Source organism: Miscanthus floridulus, chromosome 5 (genome assembly GCF_019320115.1).
Source record: "Miscanthus floridulus cultivar M001 chromosome 5, ASM1932011v1, whole genome shotgun sequence".
Taxonomy (NCBI): Eukaryota; Viridiplantae; Streptophyta; class Magnoliopsida; order Poales; family Poaceae; genus Miscanthus; species Miscanthus floridulus.
Window position 1 is genome coordinate 25,786,804 of NC_089584.1, and position 18,438 is coordinate 25,805,241.

At 46.7% G+C, this 18,438-nt stretch overlaps 1 protein-coding gene across 1 annotated transcript; it reads left to right on the forward strand.

The window, feature by feature from the left end:
* The first annotated feature begins 10,807 nt into the window (after window positions 1–10,807).
* LOC136454427 (uncharacterized) lies at window positions 10,808–11,308 on the forward strand. Its single transcript, XM_066454856.1, has one exon. It carries the CDS (start codon window positions 10,808–10,810, stop codon window positions 11,306–11,308), a length of 501 nt encoding a protein of 166 aa, XP_066310953.1.
* The last annotated feature ends 7,130 nt before the right edge of the window (window positions 11,309–18,438 follow it).

Here is an 18,438-nt window from a genome sequence, read left to right on the forward strand (position 1 = left end):
TGACAAGTTAAAATTGCAACAAAGGCATGAAACATGTGAAACATGGAATTGCAACATTTGAGTGAATTGATCGTTTTGTTGCTTCATCACATGTGATCATTAGAAGTTGGTATAGCATTTGTGTAAAGTGGTTGATTATGGTCTAATACACCTTAACTACACTTAGGGTAATTGATGGGACATTGTTCATGTGGATCAAAATGACAAAAATGCCCTCAAGTAGAGGTTTGACTTTGAATGACCCTTAGAGTGACACTGTTTGACTGATTCAAAAGACTAACCTAGAGACCTTGCATGGCTATACACCCTTTACCAAAGTTGTAGCCAATTTATCAAGGAACAAAAGTTGTTTTATGATCAACTCATGAAAATGGCTAGAACATGTTCAAACAAGGCCCACAAGTCATATTTCCCTTCTGATTTCATACTTAGAATTTTTCTAAGTCCTAGAGTTGATTTACAGTTTCGTGTACCAATGTATGGAGGCTTGTATCTCCCTAACCAGGCTGAACCAACTCAAGCTCCAATTGATGAAGTTGTTGTACTCACTTAGGTCTTCAATTTTGTCAACTATACCATGAACCAGATCACCACCGTTTGGGAGTTACGGATCGTCGAATTCATGCTGTCAGTCATCGTCGTAGAACACTGAATCAATGTTTTAGAAAACCGACAGAGCCCGCCGTGGCCGACTGGCTCAGGAGCTGAACACTGCGTGGTGCGCATGCTCTGCCAACGTCTCCATGTCGCACGTCCGAGCTCCAGATGAAAGCCAGCGCCTCGCCACTCGCTCTTCATCTCGCCAGTTCACAGACTTGCCATTTCCTTCCTCCACGAGCACGGCGACCGGGACGCCATGGTAGCCGCCGAGCCAAAATCCACCTCAACCGAGCGCCTTGGTCCGATTCATCAAAACCACAGCACCACCATGAGCTCCTCCATGTCCGCGACCTCACCATCATCGCGTTTTCGCCTAAGGTAGAGCTCACCGTGAGCGCGGCTCCACCAGGTCGCCATGACCGCTGCCGGTAGAGCTCGCATGCGGTTGTGCCGCTCGAGTCCCTTTCTGTCTCATCTTTTCCTTGCTCTGGGTCCTAGGTGTGATGCTAATGCTCGTAGGGTCACCCACTAGGGCCATGACGCCGTCGTCTCGCCGGAGCCGGCCAACCTAGGGCCGTGCGCTGCCATGGCCATCGCCATTGCCTTTAGCCGTGGCAATATCTTCAATAGATGGTTCCATTAGATGCGCACAGGTGAGGTGAACACCGTAGCACTGATGGTCTCGCCGGAGCTATCACCGGCGACGAGCTACGTCGTCGTCTTTCTTCCTCCCCTATCTGTCTCTCTGTCATGCGGGACCCACGCGTCAGTCGCTGAATAGAGGCGGGAGCCAACGTGGGCTGCGCTGAGTTCTGGGCCACGTCAGCGCGTGCTTCGTGGGCCGCTGTGTTCTTTCGGGCCGGCCCAGCAGTAGGGTTAGGGTTTCGAATTTGTTTTGTTTATTTTTTTCACAGATTTGTGTACATTTTCAAAAATATGTATCTCCTAGTTGGTAGATTCAAATGATGTGGTTCCAATTTTGTTGAGTTCATGATAATGTCTGGTTTATATTAAAAATATAATTTATGCCATGTTCTGTTATGAAAAATGGAGTTGCTAATTATCTCTTTTAATCATGAAGGAAATAGGGGTAATTATATCTTTTTCTATGTAGCTCCAAATGGCATGAAATTTTTTTGGTGTACTGCTCATATCATGAATAGCTTGTAGTTAAATTTTCATATATTTTGGACACTGTATGTTGGAGATAGGAAATTCTCTTGTTTGCATAGATGGATCTTGTGTGAATTTTCATAATTTTTCTATAGATCTAGTAAAGGTAAAATTTGGTGAGTGCTATTCTTATGCTAGAATGATGCTAGGAAAAATGTGAAATCTATTGCTTGACACTTTTCATTAGGATTTCCTAATTATGCTAGAAATAGATATGCCACCTGTTATTTTGGATACAGCAAGTTCTGCTTGCCCAATGGCTTTGAAATTTTTATGGTAGTCTATGTGAAGCATGAGATAGCTACTGTAATTTTTGTAGATTTTTCTGAATAGTTTTACTATATATTGCTTTAATCACCTAATTAACTAAATAAATTAGAAAAGGGCATTAAATAATTTATTTAGAAGTTGGCACTATACTTTCTGATGTTCCTCTAGTATGTGCAACAAGTTGGTAAACTTGGTTTGGTCCAGTTATGCTTTTGCATCATCACTAAATAATTAATTTAGTAAACCTGTCATTTCTGGACAGATTCTATGTTTACCTTAATTCGATTTGGTTAACCTAAGAATCATGCTTTGATGTTTACAAATGATTTGTAGAGAATTTCATAATCTTTCCAGAATGTCCTCTTGCAAGTCATTTGAATTTATAGAACTCTGGTTATGATTGAATTAAGGAACTACTCGTTGCATGTAAAACCTTAAATTTGATTTAAGTATGCCTTTACTATTTCCTAAGCTTGTGGTAATGTACCTAGGTGTTAGGCCTTTAACTAAAGATGAGCATCTTTATCTTAGGTTATGCAAGTTAGGTAAGTAGATCTCGTTCTTCAAGTTAAGTTAGATACATGTTTTAAAGTGATTTGAATAGAGCTATTCTTAATCGGTAAACAAGTGTCCAGTGATGTTTCGTTAAACACTTACTGTGATCCATTCATCATGAGCATCATGTCATTCCTTATGCATTCATGATATTTATCTTGTGCATCAGCATGCAATAGGTGTACCAGAAGGTATGACACTGCTGGAATTCGAGGAACCGAGCGAGCAGCAGCAGCCAACACCGGAGGTTCAGGAGGTGCAGCCCTCGGGAGAAGTGCCAGACGAGGTCGCCGTTGAGTGCCCGGATCACTGTCTGTGCAACTTTGTGAAAGGCAAGCCCTGGAGCATATTAAGCCTCCTAATTTCCGAAATGCAGTTAAAGTATTATTGTTGCATATATATATATATTGTTGCATTAAGTTTAGGTGTTGGATGCAAACACTTGCTGCATTGGTTATCCAATTCTTGTCCAGATATTGATACCCTGAATCCTATGTAGCTCAGGCTCGTGTAGTGCTTAGCCCTGCTTAAATGCGGTAGAAGTTAGGTGATTTCCTATCACCTGCGAGATATAGGGATATACATGTGGCACGGTTGGCTATATTTGCTATCGTGGAAAAGAACCTGTCTTAATTTGAAATGAAGACCGGGCGGAGGCTTGCCGGTTTGCAGTGACTCCGTCTGTGTCGCTTAAGGACTAAATCTTGGAGCCTTTCCTATTCATGTTGAATGCATGCCTCTCTCTTAGTTGGCCGTGTCCAAAGACCGGCCGCAAAGCCGAGTAGCTCAACTCAGGCTGGGAGTCGATAAGTATAAAGTACGCCTCAGAAGGGAGCCATAGGCGTGAGTCCAAGGGTAGGTGATTTAAAAGTCCTGATCGTCCTGGCAGAAGGGTAATCCCTGAGAGTGCTGGCGCTGATCGAACCCACGAATTTGGTTCCTGAGTTGTCCCAAAGGTGACCCATGGCTACCCTTGCAAAGTATGCCAGGGTGAGAGTTAGGAATACCCCCTCAGCTGAGTTGTAATTCGATTCAAGTCGCCGTCTCTCCCGGTTAGTGAGAACTTGACGGGCTTATCTCCAAAGTAGATACACTAAATAAATAATGGTTCTGAAAGATGATATGATGATGACAACCTTATTATACCTGCTATGGTTAATATTGTTTGCTCCTAATAAGTGAGTGCTCTAGTACAGGTGCAAATCTAGTGGACAAGTAAATGATGATAAACTTGATGCGAAGTTTAAATTGGTTACGATATTCATAAGTTCTTTTATGCAACTATGTCCAGCTAGCCCACCTCATAAGCCTTGCATGACCCTTGGTGTCTTTTATTTTTGGTTTTGACGGGTAAGTCTAGCTGAGTACCTTCTCGTACTCAGGGTTTATCTCCCACCTGTTGCAGATGACCAGTTCTACTTTGGTTCCTACAAGTATTGCCTTCTCCTGGCTGGGGATGAAGACTAGACCGTTGGGCGCGGTCTCTCGTAGTTCTCATACCTAAAGATGCTTTTGTGGGACATGACTGAGATCTGGCAATGTATTTGAAACTATGAAGTTATGTACTAAACTATGTTGCTTCCACAAATTTGAACTTGGTCTATAATATTTTATTTGAACTCTGATGGATGTAATCCAAATGCTACTTGTGAAATGTTGTAACGAACGATGTGTTGTGTTGAATCACTACGGTCTTGGTTTGTATGTCGAGAGTTGGTTGAAATCCTTCATGATTTCTAGACTACCGGGATTATGGGAGCTTAAGTACAGGAATTTGATCACTTTGGTGATTGTTTTTGTACTTATGTTCTTATGATTTGGTCGTTTCTGTTACATTCATGAGCTTGGATTATTTGGAACATGCTCTTAAAACAATGCAACATGTGTTTATATTCCATGTGTGTTTGTTTTAGGAAATGAATAGTGTGCAACACTCAAGTGCAACATGTGCAACTCACTTTAGTCAAACATGGTCAGCTAGTACCTGCAACAAACTCATGAAACATATGAAACATGGCTTTGAAACAAAAGTAGCAATTCACTTGTTTTTCCTTGTTTCAATGCATGTGATGCTTGATTTTGGTGTGATTAATGTGTGGTGTGGCTAATTATCCTCTTAAACAACTTAGCTACACTTAGAATGTCATTAGGAACAATGTTCATGTTGATCATTTTGCCTAATTATGTTTCCAAGTGATAGTTTGACTTGTGTTGACCCTAGACCTCCTTTGTTTGACTATTTAAAAAGTATAGCTTAGAGTGTTTGCATGTCTAAGCAACCTAAAGCAAAGTTGTAGCAAATTTTATAAGGAACAAAAGTTATTTTATGACCATCTCATGAAAATGTGCAGAACATGCTCAAAAGGGGCCCACAAGTCAGTTTTTAGGTCCATTTGTAGACTGAAAATTTTCTAAGTCACAAAGCAAATTTTAGTTTCATTGGCTCGACTTGGTGATGATTTTACTCATGATTCTTGGAGAATTAGGTCTTGGTCTTTTAATAGAAGTTGTAGCTGGTACATAGGGCTTCGAGTTTTGTTCACATAGTTTTCTCTATTACGCTATGGATTAAGAGTTTGAACTGCATCAACTCAGGCTATCAGGCCAAAATCGAAGAGCTGATGGCGAGCTACACTGACCGATCGGGTCAGGGCTTCAGCGCCGCGTGGAGGCCGCGCGTCGCCGTTGGCACGCTCGGTCAGGCCACATCGGGCCATAGCTCGCCCACTCAAGCGCCACACTCGCACGTGACCGTCTGTGCTCGCATTTGCCTTCTCTGCCTCCTCCTTCGCTTCCCGCAGCAGCCGCAATGGCCACCGCCTCCGCCATTGATGCCGAGCACGCCACCGTTGCCTAGCTCCCTCGCCACCGCAAAAATCACTGCCTCTAGCTAACCCACAACTCCACCGTAGTCTCCTCTAGCTCGTCCACCTCGCCGTTGAGCCGAAGAACCAAGGTAGAGGCTGCATTTTTGTTTCCGCCGCTGGCCGGACCTCGCTGGAGTTGTGTTCTTTGTGGCCAGCACAACACTGCTTCTCTCCTCCTTCCCTAGCTCTTGTCTAGCCTTCTCCATCACGTGTAGATGCTTGGGTGAAGGTGCCACCGTCAATGCCGGTCCAGCCGAGCCAGAACATGGCCGCACGCCGCCGTGTGCCATGGCCGATGTACTTAGAGGCCGGTAGGGTTTAGGGTTAGGATGTCAATCGGTTCGGGAGATCATGGTGAACATGGAGGTACCCTCCTCGTCACCGGTGACACCGTCGTCGGTGAGCTTCGCCGGTTCTGCGCCGTCCCGAGCCGCCTCCCCTATTTGGTGCCAATGACATGCGGGCCCTACTGACCGATGGGTCCCACCTGTCAGTGACTGAATATTAGAAGGATAGTTCATTTGTTTAGTTTTGAATGCTGTTTTATAAAATTTGTATCTCCAGTTTTGTAGATCCAAATTGGGTGATTCCAATTTTGTTAGGATCATGATGAAGTGTAGTATTTAGGAAAAATATAACATGAACACTTGTAGTCGAATTTCTGGAAGGATTAAATTGAAACTTGAAATATGTTTTTAAATGAATGCAAACTTGTTTAATTTATATCTTGAGTTCCCGTGCTCCAAAAATTATGAAATTGTGATGGTGAGCTCTTCTTGATGAGTAGAAGCTCTGATAAAAATTTGAGAGTCGGTGCTTGTATGGTTTTTGAGTTATAGATTTTCCTTTTATCATTGGATGATCCTTGTGTGAATTTTAGTAATTTATCTATGAATCCAATGACCATGAAATTTATTGGAGGTTGTCCTAGTACCTTAAGGGTGATAAGAAAAATATAAAATATGTTGCTTGACATATTTCACTAGGGTATCCTATTTATGGCATTTTAAGCCTTTATGCCTTGTCATTTTTGTGTAGGATGTTATACTTGTTCAAATTATGTGAAATTTTTACAGTAGGCTACTTGGAGCATGTAGTACCTACTATAATTTTTGTAGATTAAATGGTGTAGTTTTCATATATGTTTATCATTCCTCTTAAATAATTAAATAAATTAAGAAAGGCATTAAAAGAAATGAATTGGTGGTGAACACTTTACTTTCTAGTGTTCTTGTGATATGTATGATAAGTGAGTAAAGTTGGTTTTGTCTATTTATATGTTTGCAATATAAGTTAATAAATATTTTCTTGCATTATGTCTTTTTGGACAGTTCTCAGAACTTTACAAAGTTCACTATGATAATTTGGTTTGCTGGGAAAGTGGTGAGTACAAAAGTTGTAGATAACTTATGTATCTAGCTTCTGTCAAAATTTGGTGGCATTTGGCCTAGTAGTTTAGGAGCTACAGCCATTCAAAGTTGGATCACAGTTTTGCTTGCTCTCTGTCTTGTTTGGACCTGATTATGTGGTTCTATAAATTCGATCTGGTAAAGGTTGGAATCATGCCTTGAGGTCTGAAAATGAATTGTAGGCAATTTCATAATCTTTCCAGATTGTCTTGTTTCCTATCATTTTGATTTGTAGATCTCCGGTTATGATCAGTTTACTGTACCATAGCATAGTTCCTGTTTTGCTGAAATACGAATGTTTGTGTGTATGCTTTGTTGCAATGTTCTTGTTGATTGTTTAGGTGCTAGCATAACTTGAGAACATGCTTAGGTGCAGGTGCTAGGTCCTTAACTGAAGATGAGCAATTGTACATTAGGTTGTATACACTTGGTAAGTTAAAGTGATTTGAATAGAGCTTAAGTCGGAAAATGCGGACTGTAGTAATCATGTGCATTCCCCGAGCATTCCTAACTTCGTTCATGTGCATCCATGATATTTATCTTGCACATACATGCAATAGGTGTGCCAGAGGGAGTGACACTTCTGGAGTTCGAGGGAGCAAGCCAGGAGGAGGAGCCCAAGGTCCAGGCAATCGACGAAGCAGCCACCGAGGAGGAGTTGCCCGAGTGCCCTGACCACCGCCCATCCTCTTTCCTGAAAGGCAAGCCCCGGAGCATTCTAAGTCTCCCATGTTTTTACAAATATCTTGAGTATCTTTTATTGTTGATGATGCATTAAGTATATAAATTGGTTGGAACCAATTGTTGCAATATATATCTATCCTTGTCTAGATATCGCACTTGAATCCTATTTATGTTCAGGAATGGGTTAAATGCTTAGCCATGCTTAGTGTGGTAGAAGTCAGATGATTTCCTGTCACCTGCAAGCTTTAGGATGAGGTGGATCACGGTTGGCTATATTTGCTATCGTGGAAAAGAACCGTGTTAATAATGAATGAAGACCGGGCGGAGTCTTGTGTAGGGTTGGACATAGTGACTCCGTCTGTGTCGTTTAAGGACCGATATGCTATACGTCCTCATGACATGTTGAACATAGCCTAACACTTAGCTGGCCGGATAACTCGTTCTGACCATAAAGCCTAGTAGCTTGACTCAGGCCGGGAATGCGAGTAGTGGCGCACATTCTGGAGGTAGTAAGGATGTGCAGAGAGCCATTGGCGTAAGCCCAAGGCAGGTTAGAGTCCCGATCACTCTTGGCAGAGTGGTTCTCTAAGAATGCCGATCTGTTCAGACTTGTGACTCCTGAATTGTGCCAAAGGTGACTTGATTGTGACCTTGACGAGGGAAGTAGGGTTTGTGTTTAGGAATACCCCTCCAGCTGGATAGGAATCGATTCGAATTGCCGTCTCTCCTGGATAGTGAGAACTTGACTGAGCAGCAGCAACATAGATTCAATTAATTTGACGATATGATTAAATGGATGATGATGATAATGTTGCCATGATTTATACCTGCTATGGTTATTAATGTTTGCATCTTAATCAAATGATTGCTTAGTACAGGTGCTAATATAGATAACAGGTTAATGGCTAAAAGTCACTGCTAGCTCAGGTTAAGAGCTGATCATTATTACTTATGCTTTTCCGCAAAAAGGAAGTGTTAGCCAGATCCACTAAATTAAGCTATGCATGATCCTTGGTGTCATTTGTTTTGGTTTTCGATGGGTAAGTCTAGCTGAGTACATTCTCGTACTCAGGGTTTATTCCCTCTTGTTGCAGATGACCTTTATCAGAGCTTCTGTAAGTATTGTCTCCATCCGACGGGTGATGAAGACTAGGTCATGGGCATGATCTCTGTTTATCTTATCTGAATGCTTTTGTGGGATGTGATTAGCAAGCTAGTACTTGTATTTGAACTCGTGTGTGTGAGTTAAACTATTTGCTTCCGCTACTTTACAAGACTTGATTTGTAATAACTATGACTCTGAGGTGTTGTAATCTATCTACAAACCGTCTATGAAATATTGTAACATGTGATGTGTTATGTTGAATTACTGTGATCTTGGTTGTATGCAAGTTGGTTTGAAATCCTTCATGGTTTCAGTTGACTACCGGGTTTATATGGGCTTAAGTGCGAGAATTTGATCGTTTCGGTGATTGTTTTTGTACTTCTGCTCTTATAAATTGATCAGTTCTGTGACAACAACGATGCCTGCACAGGGGCTCCTAGTGGCCTTTGCTTTCCCCATGCGACGTACAACATGGTGGCCACTGCTTGCTGCCTAGAAGACATCTCTGACATGCTAGACTCGAAGACCAATGAGCGGCTGAATAAGGCAAAGCGGCTCCTTCATGTCGCCCTCGAGCAACAAGCCGAGAGCTCGGTGTTCCAGCACCATGATGTGCTCTCTTGGCCATCGTAGATGATGGCCACTCCCAACGAGAACCATGCCAACGCTCACTCCCCATAGACAGGGGGAGCAACGATGACACCTCTAGCATTAGCTCTGACCGGCCATGGACCTAGGGCACCAAGCCTTGGTAGGAGCAAAGGCGTGACCTTTCTCCTTGGCGTCCTACCACGTGCCACCGGATCAGTGACGACCAAGACATCCATGGCACTATCAAGGCTAAGCGCCACGCTTAGGCATGGTCCCATACCCCTGAGCGATATGGCAGGGGTGCCACCTCGGATCACTTTAGGCCCCTGGCATTTAGGGCAGCGATCCGGGCGGCTCCCTACCCTAGGCGTTTTCAGCCACCAGCACACATCTAAAAGTACGATGACGAGACCAACCCTAATCTCTGGCTAGAGGATTACCGCCTCACCATGAAGGCCAAGGGGTCAGACAATGACTTCATTGTCTAGTACCTTCCTCTGCTTCTGTCAAACTCTACCAGATCTTGGCTCGAGCTACTTGAGTCTGGCAGCATCCGCTACTAGGTGACCTTTGCTCTGTCTTCATCGACCACTTCCAAGGTATGTACACTCAGCCTGGAAACTCATGGGACCTCTGCAACTATAGGCAAAGGCCCAATGAGACCCTTCGGGTGTACATCCAGCGTTTCTCTAAGAAGCGCAATGAGTTCCCCAACATCATCGACACCGACGTCATCAATGCCTTTATCTACGGCTTGACCTATGAGGCACTCATCCATGTGCTCGATAGCGAGACCCTATGCATGACACAGTGAGGAGGTGGTATAGGCCTACTTCATCGGTAAAGCCGAGGCTATCGGTCACCTCAGTAGAGGTGACGGCGGCAACCATCTTGCCTTGTCCTAGTGATGCCACGATAGGAGGAACAAGGACCAGAAGCACCATGGGAAGGAGATGGTGGCTGTGATCAACCATGCTACCGGACCTCAGTGCCACGGGTAATGCACATGGCCAGAACACTTCAAGAAGGCACTCGAGGCCCTCTGCCCATTCCACGGGAGGTAGGCAAAGCACCTCCTCAGGGACTATGCTACCATGAGGGGCTACATCTATGTCACCCTTGGCCAACAGGGCAAGGCCCAAAAGCCTACCCTAAAAGGCAGTGACCCGACAGGAGGTGCCCAGGAGGAAGACACTGAGTTCCTAGAGGTTGAGTGCTGCCTCATGATCTTTGGGGTTCCCACACCTATGAATCCTACTGGTAGTGCCACATCACCGAATAGGTGATGAACGTCGTTCACACCTTTACCGCTCTGACACAGTTCTGATGGTCCCAGATGTCCAACACCTTTAACTAGGAAGACCACCCCGATAGTGTCCCTAATCCAAGGCGCTACCCGCTCATGGTCAGCTCGATTATGGGCACCACGTGCCTCACTAAGGTGCTGATGGACAAGGGCAGTGGCCTCAACATACTCTATGCTAGCACCCTCGACAAGATGGGCATCCCCTATAGCAACATGTGCCCCAACAAGGAGCTGCTTTTGTGGGATCATGCTAGGGAAGGAAGCTGTGCCCCTCAAATGCATTAGGCTCAACATCACCTTTGGCCAGCCAGACAACTTCCGCAAGGAGCCACTTACCTTTGAGGTGGTTGACTTCCTCAGTGTCTACCATGCCCTCCTCAGCCGATCATGCTTTGCCAAGTTCATGGCCGTCCCCAACTATACCTACTTCAAGCTCAAGATGCCTGGCCCAAACGGGGTCATCACCATTGAAGGGAGCTTCAAGCAAGCCTACTACTACGAGCAGGACTGCATCACCCAAGCAGTCACGCTCATCACCCCATGTTATCCCGATGGCTCTTGCCATGTCATAGGAAGGGCACCGGTGGAGGAAGCAGCCAAGGTAGTAGCAGTGCTCGATCGACCAAGCATCGATGAGGCGAACAAGGTTCCTAGCGACAGTGGTGGCTCAACTAGCCCCTCCATCCAGGCGCTTGGCCCCTCAGAAGGGGTTGCCCCAATCGAGGTGAGTTCTAATGTTTCCCCATGAGGGATGGCCAACATCGAGCCATCCACCCAGAAGCATCGTCTCCTGAGCCATGACCCGCCTATCGACCACCTTCGCCGACCTACCTCTCCAACAACAAAAACCAAGATAAGTCATGTCCTGCTAACCCTCTTCCTTTGCTTGTCTCTATGATTGTCTCCTTTAACCCAAGCCACCTAAGTGGAAGCTTGGCTACACTAGAGGATCGACTAAGCTAACCACCTGCTGTCCTTTCTGAAGGACAACCACTACAAAAGGCCCCTGAGTGAAGCAAGGATGGGATGGACAGAGCAAGAGGACTAGGTGAAGGATCGACAAGGCGCTAATGGAATGACCCCAACCACCGCATTACCAGCTATGTCATCTTTCCCATCTCTTTGTCCATTCTGTTTTCTTTGTAGGTACCTGCCCATTCTATTTTCTTTGTAGGTACCTACCTATTTCCCGATCCTTCATTGGATCGAGCCACCCCACTGCATGATGGTCAGGGCCCCCCAGAAGGGGCATCACCGAGGGTTCTAAGGCTAGCCCACTAGGCTTCAAGGCTGCCCAAAGAACCTTAAGTGCGAGGGATGCTCAGGAGAAGAGCCAAGCGGTTGTAGCTGGGATGCCTAGAAGCGTCTTGACTGTCTGTACGAGCAATGTCTAAGTACTAATTCTAAGATACTCATGGTGACCCAACGAGGGAGGCAACAAGCCCCCGAGTGCTGACAGACAGGCTCGAGAACTATACGAGTGGCTCGATCAGGAAGTCAAGGATCTCCCCTCTGGGGGACATGACCGGGGCACAGAACGACCATAAACCCAGGGTTCTCACGGGCTTACCCGCTAGCAGCATGGGTGTGGTGATCTTGGCCAACAAGGCCATCATTGTAACAACCCATCCCAATGAGGGACAAAGTCTCTAAGTATGACTCAAGAGCAATGAGATTGCAAATGAAAGTAATTTCATTTCATTAATTGGGAATGACCCGATTACAATATACAGTGACAAAAACTGCTAGAAGATGCAAGGTGCCGATGCCATGGCAAGGTGCCAGAGAAGGCTCGCCGATGACTAGCCATGCAAGTGACCCGACCTCCCCTAGAGGGATGGTCTTCATTGAGACTGAAGGGGGAGGTCGAGGACTCCGAGCCCAGAAGCTTGGTCAGCTGCCTGTAGGAGGGGCAGAGCGCGCTAAGCAGAGGCGAAGATCTCCTAGTTGTAGCTTGGAGATTGGCCTCACAACTAGCAGCCCAAGCCCTCCAGAGAGTGCCACGTCCAGCCCGACCATAGGCTAGAGGTGACACAGGCGTAACCCATTGACAATGCCTGGTGGCTCAGGCATTCCTAAGCCCTACAAGTGACTAGAAGCCTATGGGCAACCACAAGGCGCTGCCATGCCCCTGCTAACGCCACCTCTGATGGCAAGGATATAGAGATGGCACAAGGTGGTAGGTCAGGTGACCCACCACCCTTCACCGGTGTGGGTGCGGTGCTGCACTGACAAGGAGCCAACAGACCACGGGCTAGGTGGCCTAGGCCCATGCCCCTTGGCTTGCTGGAGTCCTTCCACCCCTAAAGAAGCAGTTGCCCGACACACCAAGACAGGCTCACTAGGAGGGAAGCATTGCACTTCATCATCACCATCATCACCAAAGAAGATTAATCTAAAAGGAAGAAGAGAAGGGGCCAAAGGAAGGAATTGAAGACGTCGCGTCCCCCGGGGCTCCCCTTTATAGCCTAGATGATGTGCTATGAGCGGCTCTGGGCCCTCCAATCAGCCATCAATGGCCTAAAAAGGCCCTAGGGAACCGACCGGGTGTCCCCTCAACCCTAGCAGCACACCCCTAGGTGGTTGCATGATGACGGTCACATAGTAAAGGTAGAGTTAGGAAACCGCTGACAACGAGTCAAGTCTCTACTCCACTTTCCACCACGCACGTGGCCTACTCCATGCACGCCTCCTTGTGGGACTTGAGGGGATCTAACTCCCCTCGGGACCATCAGCTACCATCAATGGCCTAGATCCACACACACCAAGTGTCGTGGCTCCCTCTCTGCCAGATCTACTCCATGTGGCCTCGATGTCCCATCTCCTAGACAAAGTGGGACGGAGTGGGGGTGCATGCCTTAACTCCTCCACTAGGCACAATGGCCCAGACACCATCAACCTCCTACATAAGACGTTAGCAGAAGGGATGTGCTTAGAAGCCACCACTCCCACTGACAGGGAGGCCCCACAACAGCCTCAGGGGCTGCATCAGCTCCCCAGATGGAGCAACCCGACCCCTCGATCGACAGGATCTCGGATGACGCATCCCCCCCAAAACCAACCAACTCCTTGGAGTTGGGGCAGGAGCAGCTAAGCAGTGGGCCCAATGAGGGCCCCCTTCTAAGGCTTGGTGCGCTTCCCACACCCAGATCTATGACTGTAGAAGGTCAGGCCTAGAAGGCTGGCTTGAGAGGATCGGGACCTGCTACCGCAACCCTCAGAAGGGCATGGTGCTCTGAATGATCAGATGGCCCCGAGCCAGAGCCCAGACACTCTCAATCACCCAACCCATGGTAGGCTCTGATAAAAAAGGAGGGCACCTCTAGGCTCAAGATTGGCAACTCCTAGATGAATTCGTCGAGCCCTCTCTCGGGTTGAAGACCTATGTGACATAGACTCATGAAGGAATCAGCACCATCATCGCTCAGCCCCGATATCCAAGCAACGCCCATCGCATTAGAGAAGAAGGCCCCAAGCAGGGCACAACACCCTAGTTAGCAGAAATCGTCCCTGCAAAGGAGGGTTAGAACACCAGAATATTGAATTCAACCCTTCATCGTCATCACACCGAGTGAGGCCACAAAGGGCTCAGGGGCTCTTGATGAGATCCTAACATATGGGTATGTTAAGCCTTGGGACTAGTGGTTCCTAAACAAAGAAGACCCCCGATCGACCCCTCTAGGATCACCCAGGGGCTCGAGGGCTATACCCATCGAGTATGCTCGTGCGTACCCTTTGGAGAAGAAACCCTACCAAGCCTAACTATGATGTGACATCTGCTTGGGGCTCAAGGGCTTGCCTGAGCCCCTAGACTCCCGATCTACGATGACACTTTGGCCCAACCCTTGGCTCCTGCCCCACCAATGACGCCAACCAAGGCCTAGGCACAGGAAGACACACCCCTTGGGCATGGCATTGCTGGCCACTTTCCCAACAAGGTCATGCACGGGGCGTGACACAAGAAGACAAAGCTTCCCCATAGCCTCCAGGGGCTCAAAGGCCCTTGGGCCCGCGCATCAGCCCCTAAAGCTGACCTCCTTCACTACCAAGAAGACTCCAGAAGGTCTACCTAGGGGAGGTTGGTCCAAGCCAACACAGCCTGACACATAGAGTGTTAGAATAGAGCAGCTAGATGACACCCAAGGCTTCTTCGGCTCCATGACACCGCCACGATTCACAATGCATTGCTACAAGGCCCTCTTGGACTCCGTTGCATGTAGATCATAGACTAGTTCACCCAAACCGCTATGTACCCGACCTATCTCGTTATATAAGGGATAAGGTCATATCTAGGAGGGGGAGAAACAACCAACAATGGAGAAGAAGATAGATCAGTCCATTCCTTGGCCTCGGCTTAGCATCGAGAGCAAGGCAACCCACTGAGGGGCACTGAGAGCTCCTCCACCGCATTCCGTCGTCTTCCTCCTCTCCAACGAGGGGAAGGCACCACTGGTGATGAGACAACCTTAGGATTAGCACTGAGCTCACCCCCTACCAAATCTCTCTACAACCCTATTGGAAGCCCCTGATTTTAGGTGCTTTTGAGTATAAGGATCATCAGCTGCTAGATGTAGGGTATCGATTGGCCTGAACTAGGATAAACCGTTGCATTCTCTCTGTTATTCTTGTGTTCTTGAGTCCACCCGAGCCACCGAAGACATGTACTCTGACACTGACTCAAACAACAATGCTTGCCGCAGTTTTGACCCCATGACTCCACCTATCCAATAATTCTAGTTTCTATGATCACTAGGCACTCAACAAGCTAGGTCACTACTCACTAAGCTAGTGTGCTCCAAAAGACTAACTAAAGAGCCACACTAACCAAACTAACAAGCTCTCAAAGACTAACTACACTAAAGAGCTTGATAACTAGTTTGCAAGGAATGTAAAGGAGTGAGTAGGATGATTATACCGCCGCGAAGAGAAATGACCCAATCACAAGATGAAGCCAATCAATCACCGGGAGAAATCCAATCACACAAGAGACCCCTCACAATCAATGGAGCCAGGCACGAACAATCACCAATACATGCCGAAGCTCCTCCGCTGCTCCAAGCCATCTAGGTGGCGGCAACCACCGAGAGTAACAAGAACTCCATAGCCACAACGATCCCCAAGTGCCACTAGATACAATCACTCAAGCAAATGCACTTGGAATCACTTCCAATCTCACCATGATGATGAATCAATGATGGAGATGAGTGGGAGGTGTTTGCTTAGGCTCACAAGGATGTATCACAGGTGAAAATGTCCAAAAGAGTGATCCCAAGGCGCCCAAGTTCTATTTATAGAGGTCCAAGACCTCCACTAGCTGTTACACTCTCGGGGCAACCGGACCATGGAACTGGACCTAGGGTCCAGACCACTATAGTGCGGGTCTGGTTCACAGGATCGTGCCATGCATCCCTCCTTTGAATCTCACACGTCGGATCTCAATGGTCACTTGATCAGCGTCAACTGCTCCTCTGAGTCACCTCCGGACTTGACCCTAGACAGCACAACCGGACCCACGCATACCCTAGGTCCGAAAGGATCCAGTAAGCATCCAAAGAACCAAAATGGCTTCGGACCCAGTCCATTCCTAGATTTTGAACCACGTACAGTGAGGGTCTAATTCTTCTCCTCGTGCCACATCGCCTTTGTGCCTGACAAACCACAGTTGGACCCGCACGCGCTTGAGTCTAGACCCACGCCATAATTATCCAAAGACTAGGGTAAACGGGGTCAGGCACCACCACGATCACCGCCACCCTAGGGCGGTGCCACCGTCACTCTGTCCGGTGCCCCAACGGCCGTTGGAGGGCACCGCCACCCCATGTCCGGTGCCACACCGACATGTTCAGTGTCCCCACAGAAAGTGGATCCAAGGGGTAACGGCTCTATTTGCTTGTGGGCTTGTAAATAGAGGTGGTGGCTGGCCTTGGCCACTGTCTTGGCACTTCCCACACCTACATACACCCTTTGGGAGCTAAGCACTCCACTCCACTCACTTGCACACTTGATTTTATCATTTTGATTGAGATTGGAGGGCCTCTAGTGCATTGCTTAGTGGTCTAGCATCTTGTGGCACTAGTTGGGTGATCTGGGCTGGTGGAGATCTTGTTACTCTTGGTGTTTGCTGACACCTAGATGGCCTGGTGATTGGTGGATCATCGAGCGGAGGAAGGTGATTGTCTCTGGCTCCGATCATTATGATTGTGAGGGGTTCTTGTGCCTTCTCTAGCGGAGCACCAAAGGCAACTCTAGTGGATTACGTATGGCTTGTGGATCCTCATCTTGTGTTGGTTGTATGGCACCCAGTTGCGGGTTAGGCGCATGATGCCTATTAGCGCGTGAACCTCCGAGTGAATGAATCACCACAATGGGGACTAGCTTGCCGGCAAGCCAGTGAACCTCGGAGGAAAATCATTGTGTCATCATTTGTCTCCTTGGTATTCTTTTATATTCATTGATTGATCACTTGCCACGGTGGTATATCTCCTCTACCACTATCTTGCATTACGTTTGTGTATTTATCTTGTGTAGAGCTTGTGGTAGTTGTAGTTAGTTGTATAGCTTAGCTTCTTAGTTGTAATTAGTTCCTAGCTAGCTCAACTAGTGTAGAGAGTAGTGACATAGCCCTTGAGTGCTTAGTGATCATAATTGACTAGAATTGTTGGTAGGTGGCTTGCATTTTTAGTAGGCTAGTGCATCACTTGCTTCACCTCATAATTATCTAACCTCTTGGCTTAGTGTTGTTGTAGATTTTTTATAGGCTATTCACCCCCCTCTAGCCATTAGAACCTTTTAGATTTGAAGAACAATAGATCTGATAGACCAAACTCTCGCTGGCCCTTCGCCGACACTAGATTGAACATCATCGAGGTAGGGAGATATAGAGAGAGACAAAGTATTATCGTTGACATCACCTCGTCAATGACACCAGAAACCAAAACCTAGATCAACATGGATCCACAAATTTAAACAAGAATAGTGATCCCACATCAATGGTGACCATTTGATATCTAAGGAAAAGTGAATATCTTGCGAAGCTGGACCGAAGGATTGCTCACATCTGACTTCTCTTTTCCAGTACCCGACTTGTTCAATTTATCCTGTTTTAAAATTAGAATCGGCTAGGTCCATAGAAACACTCCTCGTTCCTCGCGGATACGATATCCTGGAATACTTCGATGTGAAAGCTATAATGGTATCCGTGCTCTTACGGATTAGTGAGACATAAGAACCGCCAACAAGCTTTCTGACGCCGTTCACCAGAGACCTTTGGTGCCACGTCCTCGCGGCACTGGGCAAGCCACTACCTACGGCCACCCGCTACTCAACTAACAGATGGTGGAAGCGGCTCTAACGGCTTTTGATTGGCTCACAGAAGCGGGGGGCTGATCCTCTCTTCACCCTGGTGGCATGGGAAACTTGGAAGGATCGGAACTCCTGATGCTTCTGAGGTGCAGCGTCATCCACAGAGCACATACCTACGAGCGACCATCAAGTAGCAGGCGGACGTGTGGATCGAAGCGGTCGCGACCTTCCTCGGTTTGTTTAGCTACCGAGTAGCAAAGTCTAGAACTTTGTTTCCTTGGGCAGCCTATGTGGTTTTGTCTAACTTTTGCCGCCTAAGGAGAGGGGCATTGCTCCTCGTTGTAATCACAACCTTTCTATCTTAATTACAAAAGTTTGCAAGTCTTTTGCGTATTTGAGAAAAAATAGTACATAATAAGTTAATAACACAAAAAAAGATGTGCCAATTTCCAATTTTCTACGGAACTTTAAAGGACGGTTTTAAATCAATTTTCACCATTTTCAATCTTTTAGCCTTTTTTCATCGGATCTGTCCTCATGGTTTTGAGGAACCTTTATCATGAAGGCTTTTGGAAA